A 27,999-nucleotide genomic window follows, 5' to 3' on the forward strand; every position below is an offset into this window, starting at 1 on the left:
TTGGTGCAAATATATTCCTTTACGAAGCAAGCAGAAGTACAGAAGAGGTGGCAGACTCCTATATCAGCTCTTGAACTGCCTGGTAAAAATTCCCCTTTGGAAACCGAATTCTCTAGATATAAAAATAGGAATTTGAAATTAAATGGTTACTGCCAAGATCCCTGTGAATACAGTCTGTGCTGTCAAAAGGCTGAAGGGCAGTACTACAGAATGAGCTTTCATTGGTTTGGATCATAGACAAATCTTTCCTGTGCTAGAAATACACACTGTCAAGAGCCAGTTAGCCTTATCTTGGGATTCCTGCTCAAGGCATTGAAGACAGTGTAGTGAAAATCTGCAAATACAGGAGGCTTTTGCTCAAAAAATAACCATAATGGTTTATGTGGTCACTCTGCATTAGCTGCTGTCAGAACTCCTCTACATTCAGTACTGCTCTTCTACCATTCAGTACTTCAGCATATTAACTGATCTTGTTTAATATTTTCAGTAGAAAATAAAATATCCTTAAATCAAAATCATTGGGTTTTTTTCAGGATCTTTAGTTTTTACTTGACTTTGAGCAGCTTCTGTACAAGGATGTCGGGAGGAACTGATAACGTTTTGCCGAGAAGAATACAACATGTTGCTTTGATATTTGAACTGAAAATAGTAATATTAGGTAATTGCCACGCTGTCCTGCCATGCTATCTTTGTAGATTCCAGAAGTATTTAATTAAAGAAAAAAAAAAAGAAGAAGCAGTTTTATTAGACCTCAGGCTTACTACTTCCTCTGTCACTGTTGTACTTATGCATGATTCAGAGGTTTCAAAGACATCAGGATATGAAAGTGAGACCTATTAAAAGAAGGATTGGTAGGAGCACACTTGTGTAGAGGAACACAAGCACTTTATGAGAGATATTAAAATCTGGAGTTCTAGATGCTATAACCACTCTTACAGTGAAAATAGAAAACAGAGAGAAGATGAAGGGAAAAATTTAAATTCCTATCATAAACACCTTAACTCTCTCAAAATTCATTCCTGATTTTATCTAGCCTTAAAAAAAAAAAAAAAGGCATCTTAAGGAAACTATGTAACCCAGAAATTACTTGCAGTACATATGTCAACAGGAGTACCTAGGTTTCTGGTGAAACATCTCAAACACTTCAGCATAATAGCTCTGGATAAATCTCTCAGGTTTAACACTTAGGGTATTTTGGATTTTAATCTCAGTATAGATACTTTGCATTAGTACTTTAAATATATATATCTGAGTTTCTAGATATTTTGAAGTTAAATATCATACATTCTACCCAGACTGATGTCATTTACAGCTAAAGGGAAAAAACAAGTCTTTCTAGGAAATTCTATTCAACTATTTAAGACTAAGTGAGTTGCATCCTATGAGGGTCCACGTATCTTTTTACTGAAAAGAAGCCAAAAGGTTCATTTATATCTGCCTTCAGAAAAATACCTGGAGCTGAAGAGATGAATAATATCACGAGTTTTAACATGGCAAGCTCTTATTAGCATAAGATATAAATATGTTTAATGTGGCAGAGATTCACACCTCACACTCCTTAGGAGGAGAAGCTACTTCTTACTACGGAGCAGTTTGCTACAGCACCATCCCTAAATCCATAGGTGTGGAATTTTCTCAAACATACATGAGTCCTAACAGCTTGAAGGAAGGTCTTGCTGGTAACCCTGCCTATCAAAAGCAGCAGAGGGCTCTCTTTTCTTATGGAAGGAAAACAGTTTACTGGGCATTTGGACTGTGCTTTATGTTTCTTATTTCCTTTCCCTGAAGGAAATAAAGGCAAAGGTATGAAGTACATAGTCAGGAGGAATCTACAGTTTCTCCTGTTGCATCAATGTAACAATGTAGTTCTGCTACTTTGATCACTAGGCACTTGCCAAAAATCAAAACCTTGCAGATTTGGACATGGCTCTTCACACTAGTGCTTCAATGGGTCATTCACAAAGCCTCCAGCATGGCATAGCTAAGCGTGTTCATTAGTTTTTGCTTCAGCCTGTTTCAGGGGCAGTTGTCACTGAAGCACACAGCATGTATGTGCTTGCCTACATAGAATCATTTAGGTTGGAAAAGGCCTTTAAGATCCTCAAGTCCAACCATGAACCTAGCACTGCCAAGTCCAACCACTAAACCATGTCACTAAGCGCCACATCCAGGCATCTTTTAAATACCTCCAGGGATGGTGACTCAACCACATCCCTGGGCAGCCTGTTCCAGTGCTTCACAACCCTGTTGGTGAAGAAATTTTTCTTACTATCCAATCTAACCCTCCTGTGGCACAACCTGAGGCCGTTCTCTCTTGTCCTATCACTTGCTACTTGGGAGAAGCCAACATCCACCTAGCTACAACCTCCTTTCAGGTAGTTACAGAGAGTTACAGGTTCATGACAAAATTCAAAACACCACTCAGAACATACCAAGGAAGGAAATGTATTAACTTGGCTAGGAAAACATCTTTGAATTTCTGTGAAGGATACTGTATTTTCATAATTAAAATTCTTTCTGAATTAAAGGAGCTTTGGTTTGCTTTATCCATTCAATGAATTGAGTAAAAAATGAGCTAATGTAACTGATTTCTAAATTCACAGCCTTCATTAATTCAGCTTCATTTTCCCAAGTGACCAAATGTGTCTGAGTGCTAAAAAACTTTGGCCCTAAGAATGCAGTGTTAGAATAGAAACAGTTAGAACTAAATAGTCATTTTAATGAATGTGAGCCAACTTGTGCCTCCCATCATACAATACTGAAGGAATGTAAGAAGCAGCTAAGCTGCTAAGGAAGATAAGAAACCATAACTTTTATTAAAGAGAACAGATGATATGGTATTCTGAAGTAGATGCTCGTAGACTCACAGTTGTGAATGGCAGATTAGTTTTACTTCATTAAAGTGGATAAAATGATTCTTTTAACTACAAAACAGAAAGAAGAATTTGACACAATTGGAAAGAATAATATTCATTTCTACAAAAAGTAATAAGTGAACTCAGTCCTTGAATGCATTAATAATATTATGTGAATACCAATTTTTTATCATCTGTATTACACAAATGAGATTAACAAAATCAAGCTGTACACATAATAATCTACAGAGTATTCACAAAGCCAGGACTATTAAAAGCAATTTTTTTCTTATACAGACGAAAACTTACCATAAACTTTCACAATTAGACACATAGGAAACATCAGTGGTTTTACCATAAGACTCCCAATTAATTTCCAGATCTCTGAAATCACCTGGCTTGAGTATCTAATTCAACTGTGAAAATTTAAAACCCCCCAAAATCCCCAGCATAATCTAAGTTTCAGTCGAGTATTTTCACAGTCAGTGCAGGATGCTCAGTGAAAATCTGACCTAGAGCTGCCAATAGAAAGGTCTTCAGCAGATGCAACACTGCAATATAAAAGTTGAAAGGAACACCTGTAAATGCTGGGGTGCTGAGCATCAGTACTCAGAAGCTTCCAGTCTGGACTGGTAAGCCTACAGAGGACTGCTGCAAACATTACAGTGAAATAAGACCCTGCAGAAGATATTTCACAACCCAAAATATTGTTTAAATGATTCATTGAGAGCTGTATTGCTGTGGCCAGAGGTGATAAATAATTTGATTTTACAAATACGAACTGTTTCAGAGCATCACTGTGTGAAAGGGGTCTCACTGTAAAATATCACTAAACTTACTATTTGAAAGGTATTTGTAGATCAAAGTTGAATTCAGTTAGATCATGTTTCTTTCATAAGAAATACAGAGAAACAAATAGAAAAATCTTTTGTCTAGTATAATCTGCTATGGTTCACATTTATTTTATGTTAGGCTTATTCTAGAATTACACAGCAAAGCCTCTTGCATGAGTTTTCCTTGGTATTAATATGAAACCTTAATATACAAAAATGCGATAGTGGTTTTTTGTGTTGGTGGGGGTTTTTTTGCATCTATTATTTCATGTCAGAAACTGTGGTAAAGTAGTCCTGCATTCCCTATGAAATCTTCTAAGCATCATCAGATCACTGATACTGAATTACTGAGTAAAGCTATTATTTCCTATGGCTGGGTAAAATTAAAGAACAAAACATTCAAAAATGAAAGTCTGGCGATACCATAATTCAAACTCCGAGCATATCCTTCCACTGCTCTTCCTGATGCCTATCTCTCAACAAACTTCTGCGACTTTATAAACCCTCTTATTTAACATGGCTCTAATCGTGTTTTTTCAATTTAAAAGCCAATACCTTTTGTAAATTGTTACCAGTTTAATAAAAATTAATTCACCCAGTGTTAGAATCCTCCTATTAAACCCCCTGCTGTGCATGACAAATGACTCAAATGTTTCGAGGACAAACATTGCAGAAAATTATGTATTTGCTCAAGCAAATAAAAGGAAAACCAGATCATTTATTTTGAGGCAATCAAATGCAATACATATTTTGCTGCTCTTTTGTAATTAAATAAATTCCATTCTGAAATGTCATGAGATTTATCTAAGTGTATATCAAGGGCTGATATTACCATCGTCAAAGCAGGAATTATTTTATTTTTATATCTCATGACAAATAAGAGAACAAATCCCACAATTAATATGGGATCATATGCCATTTGATGTTTCCCCCTAATGTCAGACATGGATCTCCTAAACCCTACTGATACAGGGATTTGAATTTCACCTTTTATATAAAGTACTTAACTTTTATATAACTCCCATGAAACCAGTATCCTTCTTTCTTCTAATTTTTGTCTTTCTCTGGAATAAATAGTACAGATTATACTCTCCATTATAATTCTGAATTCATTAAGATAACCTAAAAATAATGTTTAAGCCTCCTCAAAAGTAAAGATATCATAAAGTTACCTCCAGAAAAACAGCAACTAGAATAATACAGTTATTTTTATTGTTATTCAATTGCATGTTGATGCCAGAAATAGAAATGTCTTTTGTTTTCTATGTTAACACAGAAAAAAATTAAAACAACCCCCTCTCATTCTTCTGACAAAAAGAATCAATAAGAAATTATTTGTGACTGGGGAAGCAGTGATAAAACTAATGGTGTTGCTGATTAGTCATCAAAAATATCTCAACATCAGTAGTTTTCCAAATGAAAATTTATAAAGTGTAATGAAAAAAATCCTCCTCTTGAATTCAGGGAAGGATCATTGGAATCCCATGTTCTTATAGGCCAGAATTTTCATTGCAGCCCAGGTGACGTATGCTGGTGACTTCCCTTGCAAGCAGCCCTAAAAGGGGCAGCAGCAATTCAAAACTAAAATACATCAGATTTCCAGCATTCAGATTTCACAATATATTTAACATTTGTTTCCTTTAGAAAACATTCAGCCTACAAATATCTCTATCCACCATTTACCTCTGAAGTTGACTCAGTGGTTTTGGTATCTGAAACCTTAACTGGCTTTGGAATGCTACTGCTGCTAAGATTTCCTGAGTTCATGGGAAGACTGAACATTCACAGTTCTGGGTCAGGTGTTTCCAAATTTGCAGGCTGTGAGGAAGCACATATTTACAACTATTTCTTCTCTGTGCATCTGTCGCTGGTCCTTGTTGGCAATAAAGCAGTAAAAGCCATAATGGGCTGTTTCCACATTTCAATTTGCTCAGGCAAATCTTATGCATAGGTGGTAACTCGTGCCTTTGATGGTGGTTTACATTCCTTAGAAAGCGATGACTAGCTCAGAGGGAAGAAAACTATGAGGAATTCATTAGATCTCCTTCTATCACTGTTTTTCCTCCTTTGTTGGCTAAGAACAAATTCCCGACTGTGGTCTCGTTTCAGAATATTTAAGAATCAAAACAGAAAATTCCTTTCCCCAGCAGAAGAGCTGTGCTAAAGCTAAGCATTTATTTGATAGGTGCTTATTATAATCACTTTCTAACAACTTGTTCAGTAATTAAAATCAATCATGCTGTTCAATTCCTCTTAATTTGGATACTTTAGATCTTCCAAACTTGATTAGCTGTTTTTAATAAACTCCATTACTCTTGAATCCTTCACCACACATAATCTTAATATTTTCTTCTCTCACATTTATTTTTGTTTCAGTGGAATCACTGGCACCAAAATGTAGAGTACATATTCTGGATTTTTGATATATCTCTCTCCACATTAGAGCCAGACACTCAGGACTACCAGAACTGTGTGTCAGTTAAGCCACTTCATGCTCATGAATGAGAACAACCTCAGTCTATTTACACAGGTCCTGTTATTTTAGCTTTAACACTAGGATGCCAATGAAAATCTGACCTGTTGCATGCAATTTTTGTATGCTTCAGTAATGCATAATTTATCAATTACAATACCTCTTTTACACTGAACTTAATGAATTTCTCAGGACTCAGCACCAGGACTGGCACTGTTTAGCCTCCTTGTCAGAGACATGGACAGTGGAATCGAGTGCACCCTCAGCTAATTTGCCCATAACACCAAGGTGTGTGGTGCAGTCAAGATACTGGAGGCTTACCATCCAGAAGGACCTTCACAAGCTTGAGAGGTGGCCAGTGAGAACAGCATAAAGTTCAGTGAGACCAAGTGCAAAGTCCTGCATACAGGTCAGCACAATCCCAAGCACAACTACAGTCTGGGCAAAGAATGAACTAAGAGCAGACCTAAGAAAGACTCAGGGTGTTGACTGATGTAAAGCTCAACATGAGCTAGCAATGCACACTTCCAGCCCAGAAAGCCATCTGTGTCCTGGGCTGCATCAAAAGCAGTGTGACCAGCAGGTTAAGGGAGCTGATTCTGCCCCTCTTCTCCACTCTCATGACACCCTACCTGGAGTACTGTGTCCAGCTCTGGGGTCCCCAGTACAAGAAAGACATTGAGATATTGGAACAAGTCCAGAGAAGGCTGCAAAGATCATTAGAGAGCTGGAGCACATCTCCTATGAAGACAAGCTAAAAGAGCCGGGCTTGTTCAGCCTGTAGAAGAGAAGGCTCCTGGGAGACCTTATTGTGGCCTTCCAGTACCTGAAGGGTCCTACAGGAAAGCTGTGGAAGGACTGTTTATCAGGGACTGTACTGATAGGAAAAGGGGTAATAGCTTTAAACTAAAAGAGGGCAGATTTAGATTAGATACAAGGACGAAATTCTTTGCTCACAGGATGGTGAGGCCCTGGCACAGGCTGCCGCCTCCCTGGCAGTGTTGAAGGCCAGGCTGGATGGGGCTTTGGGAAACCTGGTCTAGCATAGGGTGTCCCAGCCTACAGCAGAGGGCTTAGAACTAAATGGTCTTTGAGGTCCCTTCTAACTCAAATCAGTCTGTGATTCTATGACCCTCTAATACTGAATTCCAAATACTTTGTTGTGGCCTTCAGTTATGCCTTTAAATTTGAAGTTTTAATTTCATGCCCAGCCACTGTAGTCACGCAACTGGGTAAAACAGTAGGACTGAAGACTCCTCTGAGATGTATTCTCCCTCATTCTGCAGTAGTTTGTGGAGCTTGTGAGCACAGTCTTCCTCCTCCAAGTCGTGCCTGTTACCAATTCTGTCTGACATGAATACAGGAATTTGGTGATATTGGCCTCAGTTTTTACAGAAGCATGATCCTACACCATGTAACAGGTTAGATTCAGAACAATTTCTAGTTTCAGAATCAAGGGATATATTGCCATGACATTCTGATAAAAAAAAATAAGAAAAAGAAGAAAAAGGCTTAAATGAAAAAGGAAACAGCTGAAGCTTATGAAATGTAAACTGTTAAGTAAGCGTTCATATCAATAATATCCTCTTTTTCTTTTTCTGACCTTTTCCCATCCAGGCTTGATAATCTTTTAGATGATATTAGAGACAGCAAAGGCTGTAAGATTTATCTGAGATATGATATTACAGCTGTTAAAACCCTGAACTACTTCCTTTAGAAAAATACACAGAAAATAATAAAAAAGAACTGCAAAGACTTGTTTATTTTTTAAATATATCTATCTTCTGTGTCCAGGGCTTAATGCTACTTGTAGTTTGAAAGATAGATACAGCAAACAGTCTCAGCAATCTCTTCAGGTCCTGATACACTCACACCAGCATTAATGTAGCTTATGATATTGATTTCCCGTGTCAGGCCCAAAACTGGAACCATCACCAGCTTCTTTACACAGAAGGCAAAACAAGACAGATATTATGAAAAATCTTAAGACTGATAAAATCTTTTTATCTTTAACTAATGTGAACAATACAGACTTTCCTCCACTTGTGCCAGGAACGATGCACAGATGGATTTGCCAATATCTTTTTTTATATGGTGGGGGGTGGAAGGAAAGAAAAAAAAAAATGAAGAGAGTGAGTGTACAGCTTCAGGTGTTCTTTAATATTTACAGAGAAATGTGATGATGCTGGCCCGGATCATTATTGCTTCTAAAATGTCACAGTATCCTGGGATCATGGCAACAGAAGTTGAGCAACACAGGATTTAGATAATCCTAGATTCAGAATCGGAGGGTTTGAGGAGATTTTAAGAGGTTATCCAATTTATCTCCATATCTCTAAGGAAAAATCAGCTTTTGCTGCATCATTTCAGAGCTTTCTTTGCCTATTCTAAAACATCCTCCTTCAGGCAGATGCTGGACCCTGAAACTACCTGGCTTTGTCCTTCATTGTCCTTGCCACTAGAAAACTCTCCCTAATATTTATTTAGAATGTATTTTAAGTGCTTCCTATGTGTCCTAGCCACTATGGAAGCAGATAAATGATACTTTTCTTTCCCCCAGCAACAGTCTGTTTTGTGCTTTGCATTTTCTCCTAATAGCTTTCCTTTTTCAGGTTAAAAATAGAATTCTTCGACTTTTTTTTTTTTAAAACTGAGTTTCCTAGATTCTGGATTGATCTCATAATGCTTCTGGGAATACTCTTCTGTAGTTTTCCTAGAAACACAGGAGCAGGCGATCCTGCTGTGTCACAAGTTAAGCCAATGGGGCAGAAGGCTGGGAACTCCTCATGGAGCTCAAGAGGAAAAAGGAACTCCATGATCTCTTGAAGTGAGGTCAAGCTTTGCAGGAAGATTAGACAGACGTAGTTTGTACATGCAGGGAGAAGACAGGAAAGACCAGAGCTCAATTAGAGTTGAAGCTGTGTCAGATAACAAGGGCTTTTTAAAGTATGTTAATGGCAAGAGGAAGGGGTAAGGGAAACACTGGACTGATACTTGTTGAAGGTGGTCATCTGATTAATTGGGATGAAGAAAAAGCAGAGGCATTCAAGGCATTTTCTGTCTCTAATGATATTAAACAGACCTCAGGCATGCCAGTCCACTGAGGCAGAGGACCATTAGTGTGAGCACAGTGACTTTTCTTCTCTGGACACTGAAATTGTATGGGACCAGCTGTATCAGCTAAATGTTCACAAGTCCATGGGCCCAATGGATTCACCCCAGAGTACTGCAGGAGCCAGTGGATGTCACAGCAGGACCCCTCTCAATTATCTACCAAAGGTCTTGGGACTCTGGGGAGGTCCCTGCTGACTGAAAGACAGCCAGTGTTGTTCTAATCCACAAGAAGGATGTGAAGAAAGACACAGGGAACTACAGACCAGTCAGTCTGATCTCAGTTCCTTGAAAAATTAAGATTATATTGATGTGATGGTTCAGCACTAGGCAGCAAGTGAGCACCATGCACCCGCTTGCTCACCCCTCTCACAAGGAGGAAAAACAGGAAAAGCCCCACGGGTTGTGATAAGGACAGTTACTGACACAGCCCCATGAAAGGGGAACAACAGAGACAGCGACAGAATACACGAACAATGATAACACAGAGCACTTTACTGACCTGACTACAACCAGACAACAGACCTGGCCCTCCCCAACCAGCCCCATTTTATGGGGAGCATGATGTCATGTGGAATGGAAAACAACCTTGGCCAGCTTGGCTCACCTGTGCTGGGTCCTTTGCCCTAGCCAGAACAAGGACAACTGAGAACTATTGAAAGGCACTTAAAGGGTAACGGAATCATCAGACACTGTGTTCATTAAGTCCTGTTTAACTAATTTGGTATCCTTCTATGACAAAGTCACCCATCTTGTGGATGAAGGGAAGGCGCTGTGTGTAGATTTTCTGGATTTGAGTAACACTCTCACTAACAGCATCCTTCAGGACAAGCTGTCCAGCTGTGGGATGAGCGGGCTCATGGTGCTCTGGCTGAAGGGCTCAATGGATTTTAGTGAATGGGGCTATATCTGGCTCGCAACTGGTCACCAGCGGTGCTCCTCAGGGCTCAGTCCTAGGACCAGTCCTGTTCAATACATTGTGAACAATCTGGATGCAGAAGTTGAATGCATCATCATCAAGTTTGCTGATGCTACCAAACTGTGAGGTGCTGTTGACCCTCTTGAGGGACAGGAGGCCTGGCAGAGGGATCTAGATAGACTGGAGCTTTGGGCAGACATCAATGGCATGACATTTAACAAGTCCAAACCCCAGACTCTGCACCTAGGATGGAGTAATGCCAGGCACAAGTATAAATTGGGAGAGATGTGGCTGAAGAGCAGCCCTGCAGAAAGTGATCTGGGGGTGCTGACTGGCAGCAGCTCAGCAGGAGTCAGCAGTGTGCCCTGGTAGCTGAGGGTAAACTACACCCTGGGGTGCATCAAAACACAGCGTAACCAAGCAGTCTGAAAAGGTGATTGTCCCGCTGTATTCATCAGTGGTGCAGCCTCACCTGGAATACTGTGTGCAGTTCTAGGCTACACAAATTAAGAAGGATGTGAAGATCCCTTAATGTGTCCAAAGGAGGACAACAAAGCTGGTGACAGGGTTGGAAGGCATGTCTTTTGAGGAGCAACTGAGGGCTTTGGGCTTATCTAGTTTGGAGAAAAAGAGGCTGAGAGGTGACCTCATTGTTCTCTGCAGCTTCCTGAGGAGAGGAAGTGGAAAGGGAGTTGCTGAGCTCCTTTCCCTGGCATCAAGTGCCAGGACACAAGGAAATGGTTCAAAGCTGCACCAGGGGAGGTTCAGACCTGACATTAGGAAGCATTTCTTTACAAACACTGCGGTCAAACACTGGAACAGGCTTCCCAGAGAGGTGTTTGATGCCTTGAGCCTGTGTAAAGGACATTTGGACTATACCCTTAATAACATGCTTTAGCCTTTTGTCAGTCCTGAATTGATCAGACAGTTGGACTAGGTGATCATTGTAGGTTCCTTCCAACTGTAATGTAATCTATTATATAATATAATACAATATTGTATCATGTCATATCTAAAATCTAATAGTACCATATAATACATTAACATATGTTTGAAAAGATACAACATACTAGTAGGAAGACTGTAAGCAGCCAAAATTATTCAAGAACCTTGTTAATTGCAAGTAATTATACGATGCTAACTTCATATTTTCACTGAAACAGTTGGTAGGAATAGCATAACTCATGTGGGGCAGAGCAGCAAAACAAAAGGTAGGTGATAAAGTTGATATTAAATCTCAATTACAGGTATCTAAAGAAAGGACATGTTGTCTTGAGAAGATCACTGAAACCTTATGACAAAGATTCCCAATGAGAGTATCAAGAGAGTCAAGCATCCATTGGGCCTCGGTGCTGCCAAAGCACTGGACTGCTCAAGAAGATAAAGAAAAGTAGTCCTGTAGCTGACTGCTGAGAGGGTATCCACTACATTTTCTTATGAAACATTAATCAATAAATTACAACTCCACCTAATCGTTTTAGAGACACTTGAAGGTGCAGGCTGTCAATATTCTTTCTATATGGTACCAGCTATCTCCCACTTTAATAATTCACCTTCCTTGATATGACCTGTGATACTACCTATTAATACATGCTGCATTAATTGCACGATCTTTATTAAAAAAACATAATTGCAATAAACCTTTTAAGTCTTTGGTCTCTTTCATCATAAGTACTTCCTGTTCAGAGAAATACTTCTTTTGGTGATGACAGCAACAAAGCAAAAACATAGAGATCAGATCTCTTAAGATCCTTCTGACATCCACAGACACTAGTATTTTATAAACTGTGAAATATATTGATTCCAGAGATACACATCCAGGAGCGTAGCAGTTTATTACTATCTCTTCTTTGCTATTGCTGCTGAATGATGTCTCCCAATCCACTGCATACATAAAACAGGACATGTGTTTCAACTTTAAATTGTTTTATCTTCATGCCTTAACTTTTAGCTCTCTCCAGAGAAACCATATATATTGAGATTGCTTCATTCTTCAGATCCAGAGAAAACTTTAAGCAAATAGTGTGAGTCTGTTATCACACGCTCTGCATTAAAAGGAGCATTTTATAAAGATCAAGCCTAAGCAAAAATCCATATTCTCTTCCTCCTATTGTATTTTGCAAATACCAAACCAGTTGCTTTTCCAGTATATTGGAAAACCAGTAGAATTCTGTTTTTTTTTTTCTTTAATAATAGAGATTCAGGAAGATTTATTTTCCTGTTTAAAGGTGAAGACTGAGAGAATGAAACCCATGCAGGTTTGTTTTCCAAACTAACCTTGACACACACCTAGGGAGAACTAACCTTGACACATACCTAGGGAAAGAACGTACTTGACTTGAGTTGGAAGCCACTTCAGAGAAACAGGAATATACAAAAGACAACAGTTGAGCCAGGAAGTTACCTTCTCACAACGTCTTCTCCGTTCCAACACGGGAGCCCGTCGGCAGCCGCCAACTCGTTACCGCAGAGCTGATCGGCCAGGCCGCCGTAAAAGGCTTTGTAGAGCCGGAGCTGGCTGATGAATTCTCTGTGCAGGGAAATAATTGGCAGCATCAATCAATAATAACATTAGGCAGAGTTGCTGTGCTGTGTTTCTACAAGAAGAACACATTCTACCAAGAATGTGTTTATTCTATTGCTTTCCATTGGCTCCAGTGATTTCTTTAATCAACTTGTCAATTGCCTTTTAGGCAAGTTTGATCTCTCAGATACACTTCAGTAGTTTACAAAGAGAATACTCTCACCGGTCAAAGTTCAAACAAAATTACTTTAGTCTGGACAGGAATTATTTTCCTCCAGCCCGAAATTTTCTTGCATGGTTGTGATACAGTTTTCAATGTTACATTTGTACAAATACACACACACACACACACACACACCCCCCAAGACAAATAAACCAAAAAACCATAGCAAATAAAATAAATAGGTGTATATGAATAAGTCATCTATTTTTCAAAAGTGCTACCAACTAATTCCCTACACAGTGTTAAAAATACTACAAATGGCATTTGTTAAAGTTATGGAACAACTCAAGATTTAGGTAAGACGAGTTTAAGATGGAGGAGCTAAATATTTAGTGGATATTTAAATTATTGCCTGAAAAATTACATCAGTTTTATTATGTGCTATGCTGGTAGGTTACAAATTATGCATTTTTACCTCAAATAATTTTCAAGATGCCCAGAGATGGTGATAAGGTTTTTTAAATCGAAACAAATCAATGACTTTTTAGCTAGTATCTTTTTAACTGGACTGTGATATTTATAAGTTGTTTGCTTATGTATTGAAAATCTCTTTCCTGGGACACTCATCCCTGCTGTGAAAAAGTACTTAATCATTCTGGTTTAGAACATCACACAACGCTGAGTTATCTGTGACCCGCAGGCACAGAGAAAGGCACCAGCAAACACTGAACTTACTGCTCTGTAAACCAACAAGATTCATTTTATGTTTATTTCTTGTATGGTGTCTGCAGTTGTGAAAAAACACCAGAAATATTCTATACATTTCCCTATGGTTATTGAATACAGGCCTAAAATGGCATAAGGGGCTAAATAGTAACGTATTGTTTACTCCAAATTAAAACAGATAAAACTTAAATGATTATATATGATCCGTCATTTAAAAAGCCACATCTTCTTTTTTGTAATTGCAAGGCAAATAATTTACACAAGCCACAGTGATTTAGAGTTTACTGTGCCTGTTAGCTGTGATATGAGTGCCCCACTAAGTCTAAAACACCTGCTCTGAAAATATTGCTTAGGGTAAATTTTAACTATGCATCCGGTTCTGGGCTCCCTGGTATAGAAAAGACAGGGATCTCCTGGAAAGAGTCCAGAGAAGGGCTACGAAGATGATTAAGGGCCTGGAGCATCCCCCTTGTGAGAAAAGGCTGAGTGAGCTGGGACTATTGAGCCTTGAGAAAAGAAGACTGAGAGAGGATCTGATCAGTGTTTATAAATATCTGAAGTGTGGGACACAGGGGGGAATGGGCAGCCCCTTTTCAGTGGTCTGTGGGGATAGGACAAGGGGCAATGGCTGCAAGTTGGAGCACAGGACGTTCCGCACCAACATGTGGAAGAATTTTTCCCAGTGAGGGTGACAGAGCCCTGGCACAGGTTGCCCAGGGGGATGGTGGAGTCTCCTTCTCTGGAGATATTCCAGACCTGTCTGGATGCCTCCCTGTTCAATATGAGCTAGGGAGCCTGCTTTGGCAGGGGGGTTGGACCCAATGATCTCTCGAGGTCCCTTCCAACCCCTACGATTCCGTGATCATGTAACTGCCTATATGCAATAGATTTTAAACACGTAAGTATGATTCACCCACACTCTCCCAGACATGAATAGCCATAACTTGTATTTCTCCATGCCTAGAATTGCTTTCAGTGTGCACTGCCTGTTTGCAATTTTCTTCCATTCCCCACTGACTGGGATCAAGTTTGGTTCTGGCTATGCTTTTGGTTTACATTCTGTATGAAAACCAGAGAGTCCTCTCATAGTACAAGAGTTGGAATTTCTTCTGTTCAACCAACCCCTGTATAATATAGAAACTGGTATAAATACAGCTACGATAACGTCGTGTGACAAACTCCATTCTAAGAGAAAGGTCACTCAGTTTATTAGTAAATACATCCTGAGGCAAAGCTAAAATTAATGCAGAAATAATAACTGATTTCAGCCCCTGTTGATGTCTGACCAAAGTAGTTAAAAGGGCAGATGGTATGAATGTCAATTTTCACATCATCATCTTCTAGACCAGATAGCATGTAATTATAGGCAGCTGAGCACAAATGTGCAATTACAGTAGGTGGAAGCTTGCAGACACCTCCTATCTGTTTATTTGGAAATGTTTAGTTTTTAAAAAAAATTTATTCTTTATGCTGAAAGCTGTCTGCAATGTTGAGTTCTGAAGGAAAAAAGCCTACATAATTTCAAGTTTATATGTTACTATAGAAAATTTTGCTCGGAATGTTTACAAATTCACCTGACAACTGTTGATGGCAAAAGCACAGAGAAGTTTTCTTTTCTTCTTGTACCACACAGCACGTGAAAACACCAGATTAGTTCTGATGGTAAAAATAGTTTATTAAAATTCCAGGCAGCGGCAGTTCAACATGCACTTTAAAACATAAACTTTCACTTGCAGATGCATTTGAAAAACATTAGGAAATCAGGGAACTCTTAGGAGTCACACATTTAAGGGAGTGTTTTTGTTCATTTGTTTTTCCTCAGAAAACTGCTATCGATCGAGCCTACACAGCCTAGGAGAAAACAATTCTTTTCTGCTAAAGCCTGTGAAAGTAGCTGAGAGCAACCTGCTGCCAGAAGTCCATGGGAGGTAAATAAAGTGGAGTTAGACTTGGAGAGCAGCACTTCTTAAGCAGGCTGCAAGCATCCGCCAAAGTCGCTCTTCCACGTGAGGAATTGTTACAGTTGCCATGGGAATATAAAGCGACTGTGAGTAATACGGAAGGAGGTGATCCAGGAGGCAGCAAACGAAGATGGTCTCAACTATGATGCTGTTAGACAGAAATCAGGGTCAGTGGACCTTAAACTTCCTCCCTGCCCACCTTTCGGTGTAGCGCCTGTTGCACGCCGTAAAATGCTTCCAGCATCTCAGGCAGTGGGAAGCCATGAGGAAACAACATTTCTTTCTGCTGCCCACTGCCTCTGATGCTTCTAAAGGTATTCTTTTGGGCACCCTCCCTGAGGTCAACCTAGACATCGCTTATTTTGAATCCTGGATTGAGATTTTAGAATATGGTTTCATGTTTGCAGAGTGCTAGAAATCGGAAAATATCAGGTACTTGCTTAGCTATGAAAAAGAGAAAAATGTGCCTGCAAAATGGATATTGCCTGAAAAATCTCTGGCTGGCTAAAGCAAAGTTCTGTTTTGCATCTCTTTCCTTTCCCACAATGTTCTCTAAATCCTGTGTTGGGTGGGTTTTATTTTTTTCTCCACTACCTGGAACACGAAGGACCTTGTATTAACAAGAATAGTCTGCTTTTGAAGCTCAGAGGCACTTTTTCTTCCCCAGACATCAGGAGCGAGCAATTATACCCTGCAATTCTCTCACTTCAGTCTCCTTCTGCACTACAGACTGAAATGAAATGAAAAAGAGAACAAAGAAAACCTCTCTGTATCTTAGAAAATGCCGTGATAGAAATGAAATTTCTGATTTTAACGTTGTACTTTCTTTGCATAACAGGGCCTATGCTCTCAAGTGTAATGCAATCCTTACTCCTTACAGTGCAATTACTTCTTAGCATCATTAAAGACTTGATTAATTTGTCCAAAGGTAGATTGGCCTTTGAGATGCCCTCAGATGCCCAGGTTATTAGCAGAAGGATGGAGTATATGATACAACTAACAGGAGATCTGCATCCATTTGGCAGCAGCAGATCAGTTGGGATGCCCTAGGGTATAACCTCAAGTGGCCCTGGGTGCTTGTGGTTGTGTGGGCAGCTGAACTGAGTCCTCCTCTACACAGACTACAATGGCATCTTACACACACCTAACTCATATGCTCAAAGTTTACCCTGTAATTCTTAGCCAGGTACAGATCAAATCTCCCAAGCCGTTGCAGTCACCTGAACTCACTGTAAACTGGCAAAAGAACCAGAGGAAACAAAAAAAAAAATCCAAAAAACCCAGCTGGGCTTGCTTGAACAAGGATTTCAAGATTTAGCCCTAAATGCTCATTTTCACAATAGAAGCATATATAAGAACAGTCATTCATTTTTTTTTTCTGCCTGATCAGTAAGTAGAAATAGCCTTCTGGTAAAAGTCACAATCACTTTTAGACAGATTTAATAATACCTGCTGATGTGGAAGTTAAATATAATTTGAAAATTTACACGTAGAGATAGAGCTAACATTCATATTTTACTGATACTATCCACTTTTCAAACACTTTAAACCACACCAAACAACTCTAGTCATATGCCCATTATTTCAGAAAAACAGATCTAGACATGGAACTACTCTTTCCAAAATGTACCAGATGCTGAAATGTTTCATTCTTTGCAGTCTTTACTCTCTAATAATGCATGCCATTGCATTGAATGTAATCTATTCTGTTGTAAAATTAATAGCTTACTTTATTCTTTCTTTCTGGCTGTAAAACTAATGTCTTACTTTCTTCTGTTGGTGAGGGTTTCTTCACTTTCTCTTGAGAACATCTTCAACCCTTGATTATCTTTGTTCTGATCAAAGGTGCAACCTGGAGACTGCGTAGGCTTTCTTACAGGAGGACCACATACTTTGTTCACCTGTAAGGAAAAAGGAAAGAACACACATAAACAAAAGGTATTTATGTAGCTATTGATTCTGCTTAAGTCCATTTTAGGAAGTCACAATGTTCTGTGGACATTAAGCTAACTATCAATTATCATAGTTCTCAACACTATAGCCATAATCAATGCAGTAAACACATAATTACTCATTTACAGTATGAAAAACCCAAACGAAATGACTCCTTTTGAAGGAATACCAGGTGTACAAGCAAGTCACCACATGCACTTGATTAATTCTGGCTTTTTGTCTTCCAGATGTATTCTTATGCAGATACAAGGTGTATTGCTATGCCAAGAGCAACAGCAAACTCAGAGAACAGGATGTGTTGTGAACTAGCATATTTCCATTTTCTTCTGTAATATACCCCAATCACCTTTTTAATATGTGTTGAACTTTGTGCTTTCTTTCTGGGTTGATGAATTATTATGATATGTTCAGCACAGTTACCCAGAGTACACAGTGAACAGTTAGCATGGTGGAAACTTGGATTACAACTCTGCAAGATGTAAATTTAATGATCCAAGACGTAAGTTTAATGATTTGGACCACAGATGTCAAAAATATCAAGGGATTTTATATGTCTTGCTTTCTGATCTAGATGTCAATAGATACAAATTCATGTGAACTCCCTTTTTTCTTCTTGTAAAATGTGATACTAAGCATTCTGTACTACAGAAAACATAAATTGATGTTCATAGTTCATTATTCTTCCCAGTCACTGAATAAAAATAATTAGGGACATACATATTTATTAAATAAGAGGTAATTCATGCTGGGGATCACATCAAAGACACTAGGCAGACTGAACAGCATGCATTTTGTGTGGGCTAATACACATGCACTACTGACACACTAATACTGGCTGTGATTTATGAAAACTTGGTTTCAATAGGTTTTCAACTTTTTTAAAAGAAAAAAGGAGAGATCAGTGTTGGCTCTGAGACACAGATCCAATTTTTGAAGCAGAAAGATATTCAAAATGCTACCACGAGAAAGAGGAAAGGGTGCTCATGCTATATAACATGGATTATTGTTTCCTGCATCATTTTATATCCCCAAATAAAGCAAATTACCCTCATTAATTTGATGTACCATCACACAAGTCGAAGAGGAAAGTGCAAGTCTCAGGGAATACTTTTCCAGCTAAGAACTGCTGTAGTGTTATTTAAGAAATACATTTAAAATTTACAATAAAATGTACATATCTAAAGTTAATAAGTTTGTTTGTTGTTATGCATGGTGTAATGGTGATAATGAAAGACTCATTGAATGTACTTGCTTAAACCAGTCAAATGAAGAATCAGCATTATTCCTACATATGAACAAGTGTTCACCTTATTAATTGAAAGTGAGGGTAAAGTTAAAAGTAAATTGTCCTTTTTGGCTGCAATTCATGTCTTAAATTAGACATCCAAGATACAGTTTGAAACCCCTTCAAATGAGGTGAATGAATTTACCTGCAAAAGAATTGTCCCTGGATGTGTGGCTAATGTCCATTATGGGATACACCTTAAACATCGCTTGAAGAATTCACCTCACCTTTTCTTATTAGAGGCAGTTTCTCCTTGGACAGCACCTGACTGTATTTGTTCATGTCCTCAAATTCAGTTACAAACCTTCCTCACTCTCTTTCAACTATTTCCCCCACTAGCTCTTCTTCAGAGGACATCATCCCAAATTCTCCTTCAGTTTAACTGGACTCCCACACCCTCACCACCCCTCCCACCTTGCTACATCTCTACACTCTTTCTAGGTATCACACATTCTTATGTGAGTCTTCTCCTTCAGTGTTGCATTTCAACAACCTCTGCAGCAGTCTCTCCCACCAGCCACTCTACACCAATATAATGCAGATCTACCAGAGGAAAAAAATGCTTTTGACCTTGTCTCTCTTTGTTAATATTCTCTGAAACTCAGTGATGTAAGACGGGGAGAATTATGGTTATGATCAGATTTTATGACAAAGTCTGGTTTGGTTTAGCTCAGTTCCAGCTTGCCATGCACCCTTCAACTACTCTTTGTCTTACCAAGAATAGAAACAAGGGTTTAGCAGGTCACGAGAGCCAGAACCCAGTGTGTGAGCAGGAGGCTCTGTCTCATGACAGGCACGGGTTAGGTGTGTAGGCTGTTGTAGGCCTCAGGACCCTTGCCTATCTGAAAGAGGCACCTTAGCTCTCCAGGCACTCCCAGAGACTGACCGCAAGGGTGGGAGCCTGTGAGCGGAGGGGAAACACAGTGGAGAGGCGTCACTGGCCAATACAGGACCTAAGCAGGTGAGTGCTGGTCCTTTGGGTTGGAAGGAAAAAAAAAAATTAGCTCCAGGTATAGTAAACTGAAAAAAATGTACGTATTCAGCTCTACTAGGAAGGCAGGAGAATCCCCAGCAATCTGTGTTTCTTGAATTAACAGTAAAATCTCATTATATTTTACTCTGACTAAAATTAACAAACAAAGAAAATCAATAATGTTTACAGCCATGGTGGCTTGGAACATCAATGATACTTAATACAATTGCTTCAAAATACTGTCTAATGAGTTTTGTGTTTATTCTCTTTGAGTGTCTCAAGAAATGACACTGTGCAATACCATGAAATCTCCATTTACTGATATATTTAGAAGTAACCTTAGTTACAAATACAAAACCTTTCTTCAAAATAAATCTTGAGTAAAATTTCTCTATATAAATACCATAAAAATCCAGTAAACATCTGAAATGTCTTTGTAAGAACTGACAGATCTTTTTCCAAAAGCCATTTTTGGAAAATTCTGAAAACAGCATCAGTTAAATGATAAAAAGTGTTTGCACATTACCATATACACCTCTGCCATTGCCACAAAGCAGCACATGACAGTAATAGCACTGCTGAGAACTCTATTCCATTAATGACAGCAACAGCTCTCCCAAGTGAAAGCTAGCTCACCAGTCATGAGCAAAGTTTCACTTCCTTCTTCAGACACAGCTTCTGCAGGATGAGGTCCTTCAGCACACACAAGGATACCATCATCACCTCTGTCACCTTTCTGGGACCACTGACTGACTGACTGACTGATTGGCTTTGTGTGGTGCTGGTTCTTCTTTTTGGGTTTGGTTCATCACACTTGTATCACTCACCCAGTTGAACCCAATCTGCCTTTTATTAACTCTCCACCAGCTGCTGTCACTTTTATGTCACGTTTAAACCATTGCCTGCATCTGCATGCCAACTGCACATCTGCCTCTCTCATTGTCCCAGACTTCATTGTCACACGGTTTCTTCAGTAAACTTGTGCACATGAAAATAAGGTCAGACAGAGTCTTATATTTCTATCAGGTGCCTATTCTGTCTGTCAACCAAATAATTTAGAACCAAAAAGTCAGTATCTCGTTTCCCAATACAGGGATGCTGGTAGTCTCAAAAACAGATACATGCACTTTGTGTAATACTGTCTGGGATTTTTTGGGTTTTTTAATTCATTCTTTAGGTCTCCAGGAATGAGAACATGGTATAAGTGTAATGCCATTTTGTTAAGGACTACAACTATATCCAACAGCCACATTGTTTTTTTACTTTTTAATCTCTGGGCTGCAAAATTAACCTTCCAAGTTAGAATTTATTCAGTGCTATTACCCATGCCACTGGACTTGAGGTATCCAGACCACAATCACAACTTTGAAACACGGTCTCACTATGCAAATGTCCATTTTGCAGCGATATCTGATCAGAGTGTATTCTTACTATCTTTCAGCTTCACTGAAAGGGTATTCCCCCCAAATGCTTCCACAAACAGCATTTTTTCTTGGCTTCAACATAAAATCCTAAAACAGAATACAAAATGATTCTCCAAGGGAACTGAAAATACCCTGAGAAAAGTGAGACTGAAAAAATCACCAAAAATACTATTCGCAAGACAATTACACATCTCACTGAATTTCAGGAAAATTTTAAAACAGACAAGCCTCAGCAACTTACTGGGGGGGTATTTGTTGTTTGGGTTTGGGTTTCTTTTGTCAAATGTTCTTAAATACTACATTATATTCAAGGGCATAAAAGAAACCTTCAGAAAATGATAAAACTCCTGATTTTCACAGTTCAGACAAACCTATTGTCATTATACTCAGCATGCTGTTATTATGCACAATTTGTATGCCACAGTATGATGACTGGGTTAATTAAAAGCTCTTGTAATAACCATGCAGTTAAATTGCAATTAGTGCCACACATGAACTTTATGGCAGTTTGATTTTGCTTGGTGCAATTCTGTAGAATGCCTACTTATGGTTACTTACAGTTTGGAAAATCAGAGCATCATAAACCTTTATGGTTACACAGGACTGGACAATGATGTGAGCATCGTATCGATAGCGGTGGGATACTGTTCTCTAAGTTCACATGCTCAGCAGGAGAAATCAGTCACATTTTGTTCGGGTTGGCTCAGTGGGTTTTCTCCCCCACTAAAGAAATGGTTGTTTCTGCCCTCAGCATTTCTGCTGAAATGGTTTTACATCAAACAACTGAAGCAAGCCGCATGCACAGTCCTGTGGTGCACTTTCCAGATAGATATGCCAAGTCTCAGTGATTAACTGTGCCATAATCTTTAAATGCTGCCACTGTGCCAGGGATCTTGAGACTCTCTGCTCCTCTCCAGGTCACAGGCTGTTGTGAAATGCACTGAAAAGATGAGCATCTTCCAGTCTTGCAGTGTGTCTGTAGTCTGTTCCACTAGCTCTTACCGCTGTGCACAGAGTTACAGGGAAGAAAACACTTCTCTTCATACAAAACCTCTCAGCTGTAGCAGAGAAATAGACTATGGAGTCTGAAAATTGGTCTTTTTCTTGCTTCTTTTGGTAAGTTTAGCAAGCACTGCAAGTCTTTATATATGTATATATATGTATATATCTCTCCAAGATTTCCTGCAAATGGGGTACGTGTCAAGTTTTCACCAGATCATGATGCAGTCTCTCAGATCTGTAAGCTGGCAGTGTAGCTGTAGTCCACAGAGGCACTTAAAAACTGTTTTCATTTAATGCACGCTTTTGTTGGTGATCAATCTGGTGGCTACTGGTTCTAGCTGTCAAATCACAAATTTGCCACCACCCCTTACAGCTAAATCCTCTCAACCACTCATGAGCAAGCGGGTGGCTGAAGTCTACTAACTCTAAAACAAAGCTAGAGCGAGAAGGCAGGGGTGGACTGATTGAAAATGCGTTTGTTACCAAAAAACAGTGGTGTTAATTTTACCTTCTAGGAACATACAAGTGGATGTATTCTTCAAGAAACAGATTCCTGATGAGTCGCAAGCATTTCCAGCAACAGATTACTAATCAAACCACCCAAAATATTAATCCAGAAAAGCAATGTGTTAAAAGCTTATGCAGTTCCCCTGAATCAGATTTAGCCCTTTCAAGTGGATGTGTGATGCTTCCAGGAAGGTCTCTGAGTTATCAGACAAAGGAGAAAATGAAGACCATGGCATAGTCTTCTCTGCACCTCATCCTGCCAGTCAGACTCCACGAGCGCCGCAGCAGGGGTCGGCTTCCCCAGCACCGTGCAACGCAGCGGTTTGGCACCTCCCGATCCTCTATGCCGTTGTAAAATGAAGATTTCCCGAGGTAAGAGCAGCTTTTCTCTTTTTTTTTTTTTTTTTAAGTTGCAATAATACCCACTTGAGGTCCTGCTGCAGGAGCAGGATCCTGCCAACATACACCCACAGGCTTACAGCGTCAAGTTGAACTGGTCTGTCTTCTTCCAGTATCACCACGAGGTGGAGCACCAGCATTTCGGTAGTTCCGAGCATCTGGAGCAGGTTCCTCTCCGCTGCTGCTGCTTGCAACAGTTGTTTATTCAGTGCCCAATTTCTACCGCAATGCAAAATGCGTTCGGTGTGTGAGAGCCACGGAGCCACAGCTGTACAGTATTCCCCGCTGGGACAGCGTTCGGGATCTTGCAGACGAGGGGTGCGAGCGTTCGGTTCCATACAGCTAAACCCGCCCAGGCACTCAAGAGCAACGGGACGGCTGAAGTTCTACTGACTGTAAAGCGAAGCTGGAGCGAGATGGCAGGGACAGGCTGACTGAAAATGCATTTGCTACCAAAAAACCCGCTCTTGTCACGTGTGGAAAACAACATTAAATAAGATTGTCTTAGGAAAGCACAGTGAAGTACAACTACTGTTTACAACATAGTAAAATCATGCAGAAATAACATATTAATTCCTTTGTTTTCTTTGTAAATTTCATGTTCTTTATCACAGAACTGTAGGGGTTAGAAAGGACTTTGAGAGATCATTGGGTCCAACCCCCCTGTCAAAGCAGGCTCCCTAGGACAGGTCACACAGGTAGGTGCGCAGATGGGTCTTGAGCATCTCCAGAGAAGGAGACTCCACCCCCCTGGGCAGCCTGTGCCAGGGCTCTGTCTCCCTCACTTTGAAAATGTTCTTCCATGTGTTGGTGTGGAACTTCCTGTGCTCCAACTTGCAGCTGTTGCCCCTTGTCCTGTCCCCACAGACCACTGAAAAGGGGCTGGCCATTTCCCCCTGTGTCCCACACTTCAGATATTTATAAACATTGATCAGATCCCCTCTCAGTTGTCTTTTCTCAGGGCTGAACAGCCCCAGTTCACTCAGCCTTTCCTCATAGGGGAGATGCTCCAGTCCTTTAATCATCTTCGTAGCCCTTCTCTGGACTCTTTCCAGGACATCCCTGTCTTTTTTATACCATACTATCTATGAGTAGTCATCTCTTTTTATCCCCTGTAGTCACAGGACTCTTAGTAGTACATCTTAGGCATCCAGAACTAGAAGCAAGTTCCAAAGTTAAAGCCTCAATTTCGTACATAGGTTTAATCATTTTACAAAACTTGCAAGAGAAGTCCAAGACAAACTGAAAGGGGTAAACACTGAACAGCAGACCAGGGAATTACAGAGTAAAGCTGATACTTAGAATAATGCTTGCAACAAACAAACACTCAATTTATAATCACCTGCGAGTCAAATCTTAAATGGACTTGCCAAGTAATGATAATTTCAAAGCAATTTTATTCAAAATGGTAATTAAAGCTGAGGTGATACGTGAAAAAGTGCATTTATAATTTCCCAAGTGAGATAAAGAGTTGGAAGCGGTTTCAAGCTCAAGAAATAACCAGTCCCATTCGAAGCAACCTTGTTAAATGTAATAGTTTACCCCCACACATAACCAGATGGCACTGAGCAAAGATAAATGCAAACTGCAGGTAGACAAAATGCAGACCCACCAGCAAGGCCATGGCAGCCTAATCAAACAAAACTGAGAGGATTGCATGCTGGGGGCCGGGGGGGTGGGGGGTGGGGTGAAAATATATAAAATTCTGTGATATATAAAGTCCATCTCAGAGATACCGAACTAATTATTCCATTCTGGTACTAGGATGGCTTCAATGCCATTGCTGTACACCTTTTGGGGGAAATCTACAGTCCAGATGGAGGACCAAGGAAGAAACAAAAATTATGAGAGTTTGTAAATCAGGGTTTTTTTTTTTAATCAGCAATTATTTTTATATGTTTTTGCAAAAGACTTATCTGAACTGTTGGTGTCTGGGCACCACAGACCACAACTTCAATGTGACTGAGACTTGTACCCTCCTCCTGTTCCTCCATCTACCAAAACCAATGCTCCAGACAAAGTGCTTGAGACTGTTATCACCCCTGTTGGTTTTTAATTATCTCTGATTTCCTTCATAATTCAGCATGTTCTCATTGTAAAATAAAATCTAATAGCCCATTAAGTATGAGTTACTTAATATACTTTTAATTTGTGTCTTCTGCTCTTTAATTACTAAAACCTTAAATGGTATTAATTCTGCTGCTCCTTTCATGAGGGACTAACACTCAGCAAGTCTGGCAGTAAAAATAGTTTCTCCTCCTGAATGGGGGTGGGAGGGAAGGAAATTATTTTTTTTTCTCTCTCTCTTTTTTTTTTTTTAATGGCTTAATGTCAGGGGAAATCCTAATGTTCTCAGCCAAGTTACCCCGCAGCCAGAATACAGCACTGCCAGTTCAACCTCTTCAAAGGCAGTTGAACAAAACTGCTTCTTGTGAGAGGCTGCCAGCTCTCCCAATCCAAGTCTGCTTCAGTGGATGCCAAGGTGTTTCATTTATGTTCGGTGAAAACACTCTTGTGGTTCTCCTCTGAAAACCAATTATACGAAACCGGCAGTGGCCCTTTCCGAAGATCAGCTGCCTCTGTGCAGTTAAAACTGATTTGTCTATGCTCTCTAGTGGTTAAAATAGATTTTATTGCTCCTTATTTCTGTGTGCCCTTATTTCTGTGTGCCCAGAGCTGCAAGGACAGCCCTGGCATTAAAGGGCTAACATTATGCCTTCTTGTCTGATACAGCAAAATTGTTGGTTAAATAGGGTAAGTCTATCCAGGGTTACCTGGACAAACCAAAAGATATTCAGTAGGAATGTGACTGTCAATGAAACCAGAAATGTGGCTCTACAGCCTCTATCAGTCACGTTACTCACTTGAAAATACACATTACAACTTACAATACATAAAGAATTTGTGGAAGCAAAACAAGTTGGCTGCATCAGAACATCTGCACAACGTGTTTGCACTTTGGGGCAGGCTGTGATTTATGTTCCAAAGTTATGAAGAGGAGAGCAGTTTTTTAAAATATGCAACAAAAGTCAGTCAATAAAATTGTGCACATTTGCATTACTTCATTCAGCATAAGGCACTGCCAACAACTATTAAGATAACTAGAGGGTCAGCTTTTCACGGTAAGAAAGAATCAAAAAAAACTGGAAAAAAATGAGGAAAAAAACCCCCCATTATCTTGTCAGTCAGCATTTAGAGAACCTACATGTTTCTCCCCCATTCTAAACTATGTCTGTGACATTAGAGGTTTTACTTCCTGTATCTGTATATTAAGCATTGCCTCTTCACCCTCTTATTTCAAGCTGGACAAACCAGTTTTCTTTGAGGAACTTTTGTGATGTACAAGACAGTAATTTATTCATACATGTTAGTATCTTTCCAGGGACTAAAATAGTCTGAAAAAGTCACTTGCTTCAAAAATCTCTGGATTTGCCCTCACAAAGTTTTTCTCTTCCTGTACAAATGGTTGGTAGCGATTGAAGGGCCAACTGTGGCACCAGGAGTCTGCTCAGCTCAGTAGCTCTCTTTGTGAAGTTACTCACTGCACAATGAAAAAGGAAGAGCAGAAAAAAAGCAAATGCATACAGAGCCTACAGAAAGGGCTCTCAGTTGACTTCCTTTACACTTGATCGTGCCTCTTACTTGGCTTTAGGGAAGGAGTGAAAAGCATCCTTTCTTTCTGCAAAAGCAAAGAACCAGACTGCAGCATTTCCAGCACCTTCCTTACCTTCAGTTCAGCTCCCCATTAGACATATGCAGACAAGCCTGCCATGGTGCCAAAGCAGAGTTAGACACCTAGCATGTCACCTAAAACCAAAACATGATTGGCAGCCAACACTGCATACTCCACATTTTTCAAACCTTGTAGTCCCTGTGCAATCAATGGAAAGGGAAAGGACATTTTTGACCTGTGCATTTTGACCAAAGTTGACCTAAGCCTCTGTTAAAAAAAAAAAAAGAGGCATATTAAAGATCATATGCTTTCCTGACAAAACAGATCTCAATCTTAAGAACGAAGTGGAGCAAACTGAAAGATTTAACAAAAGATTCAAGCAATTTCCAACTGTGGGTTTGCACTAAACACATTAAACAGGAATGCATAATGCATGCCATGATATGTTCCTACATTCTTTACTTGGCAGCCTATATTGAACATACCTTATGCAAACTTGCACTACTCAACACTGCTTGCCAAAGCCATGTGTGTGTATATTGATAAGTGTGGTGGGTTGACCTTGGCTGGCCACCAGACCCCCAACCAGATGCTCTCTCACTTTCCTTCCTCAACAGGAGAAGGGGAGAAAACACGATGAAAAAGGCCTTGGGTCAAGATGGACAAGGAGACCACTCACCAGTTATTGTCATGGGAAAAACAGTTTCAACTAGACCAAATTCATTTATTTCCAATTAACACTAGACAAGGATGGTGAAAAACAAAAATAAAGCTAAATCAACCTTCCTCTTAGCCCTTTCCCTCTTCATCCTAGGTACATCTTCACTCCTTCATTTCTAAATCCTTTACCTCCCCTCACATCCCAAACAACAACTGTAGAGGGGATGGGAAGTGAGGGCTGTAGTCACAAAATCATAGAATCATTTAGGTTGGAAAGAATCATCAAGTCCAAGAATTTTTTTTTCCTCAAATCCAATCTAAACCTCCCCTGGTGCAACTTGAAGCCCTTTCTTCTCTTTCTAACACTTGTTACCTGCAAGAAAAGGCCAACAACCACCCTGCTACAACCTCCTTTCAGGTAGCTGTAGAGAGTGATAAGGTCTCCCCTCACCCTCTACCTCTTCAGACTAAACAATGTCAACTCCCTCAGCTGTTCCTCATAAGACTTGTGCTCCAGCCCCTTCACCAACTTCATTGCCCTTCTCTGGGCAGGCTCCA

The 27,999-nt window shown here is 39.8% G+C and overlaps 1 protein-coding gene across 1 annotated transcript in view; it reads right to left on the reverse strand.

Annotated features, from left to right (window-relative positions):
- The window catches only part of GPC5 (glypican 5), a gene marked incomplete at both ends in the record, with an annotated part of 701,455 nt that overhangs the window by 548,744 nt on the left and 124,712 nt on the right, over window positions 1–27,999 (reverse strand). The window contains 2 exons of the mRNA XM_084261927.1: window positions 12,596–12,721; window positions 17,333–17,466. Of these exons, the coding sequence (XP_084118053.1) occupies window positions 12,596–12,721; window positions 17,333–17,466 (260 nt within the window). The remainder of the gene's footprint in view (window positions 1–12,595; window positions 12,722–17,332; window positions 17,467–27,999) is intronic.

The sequence above is a fragment of the Gallinula chloropus genome, assembly GCF_964237585.1.
Source record: "Gallinula chloropus genome assembly, chromosome: 1".
Taxonomy (NCBI): domain Eukaryota; kingdom Metazoa; phylum Chordata; class Aves; order Gruiformes; family Rallidae; genus Gallinula; species Gallinula chloropus.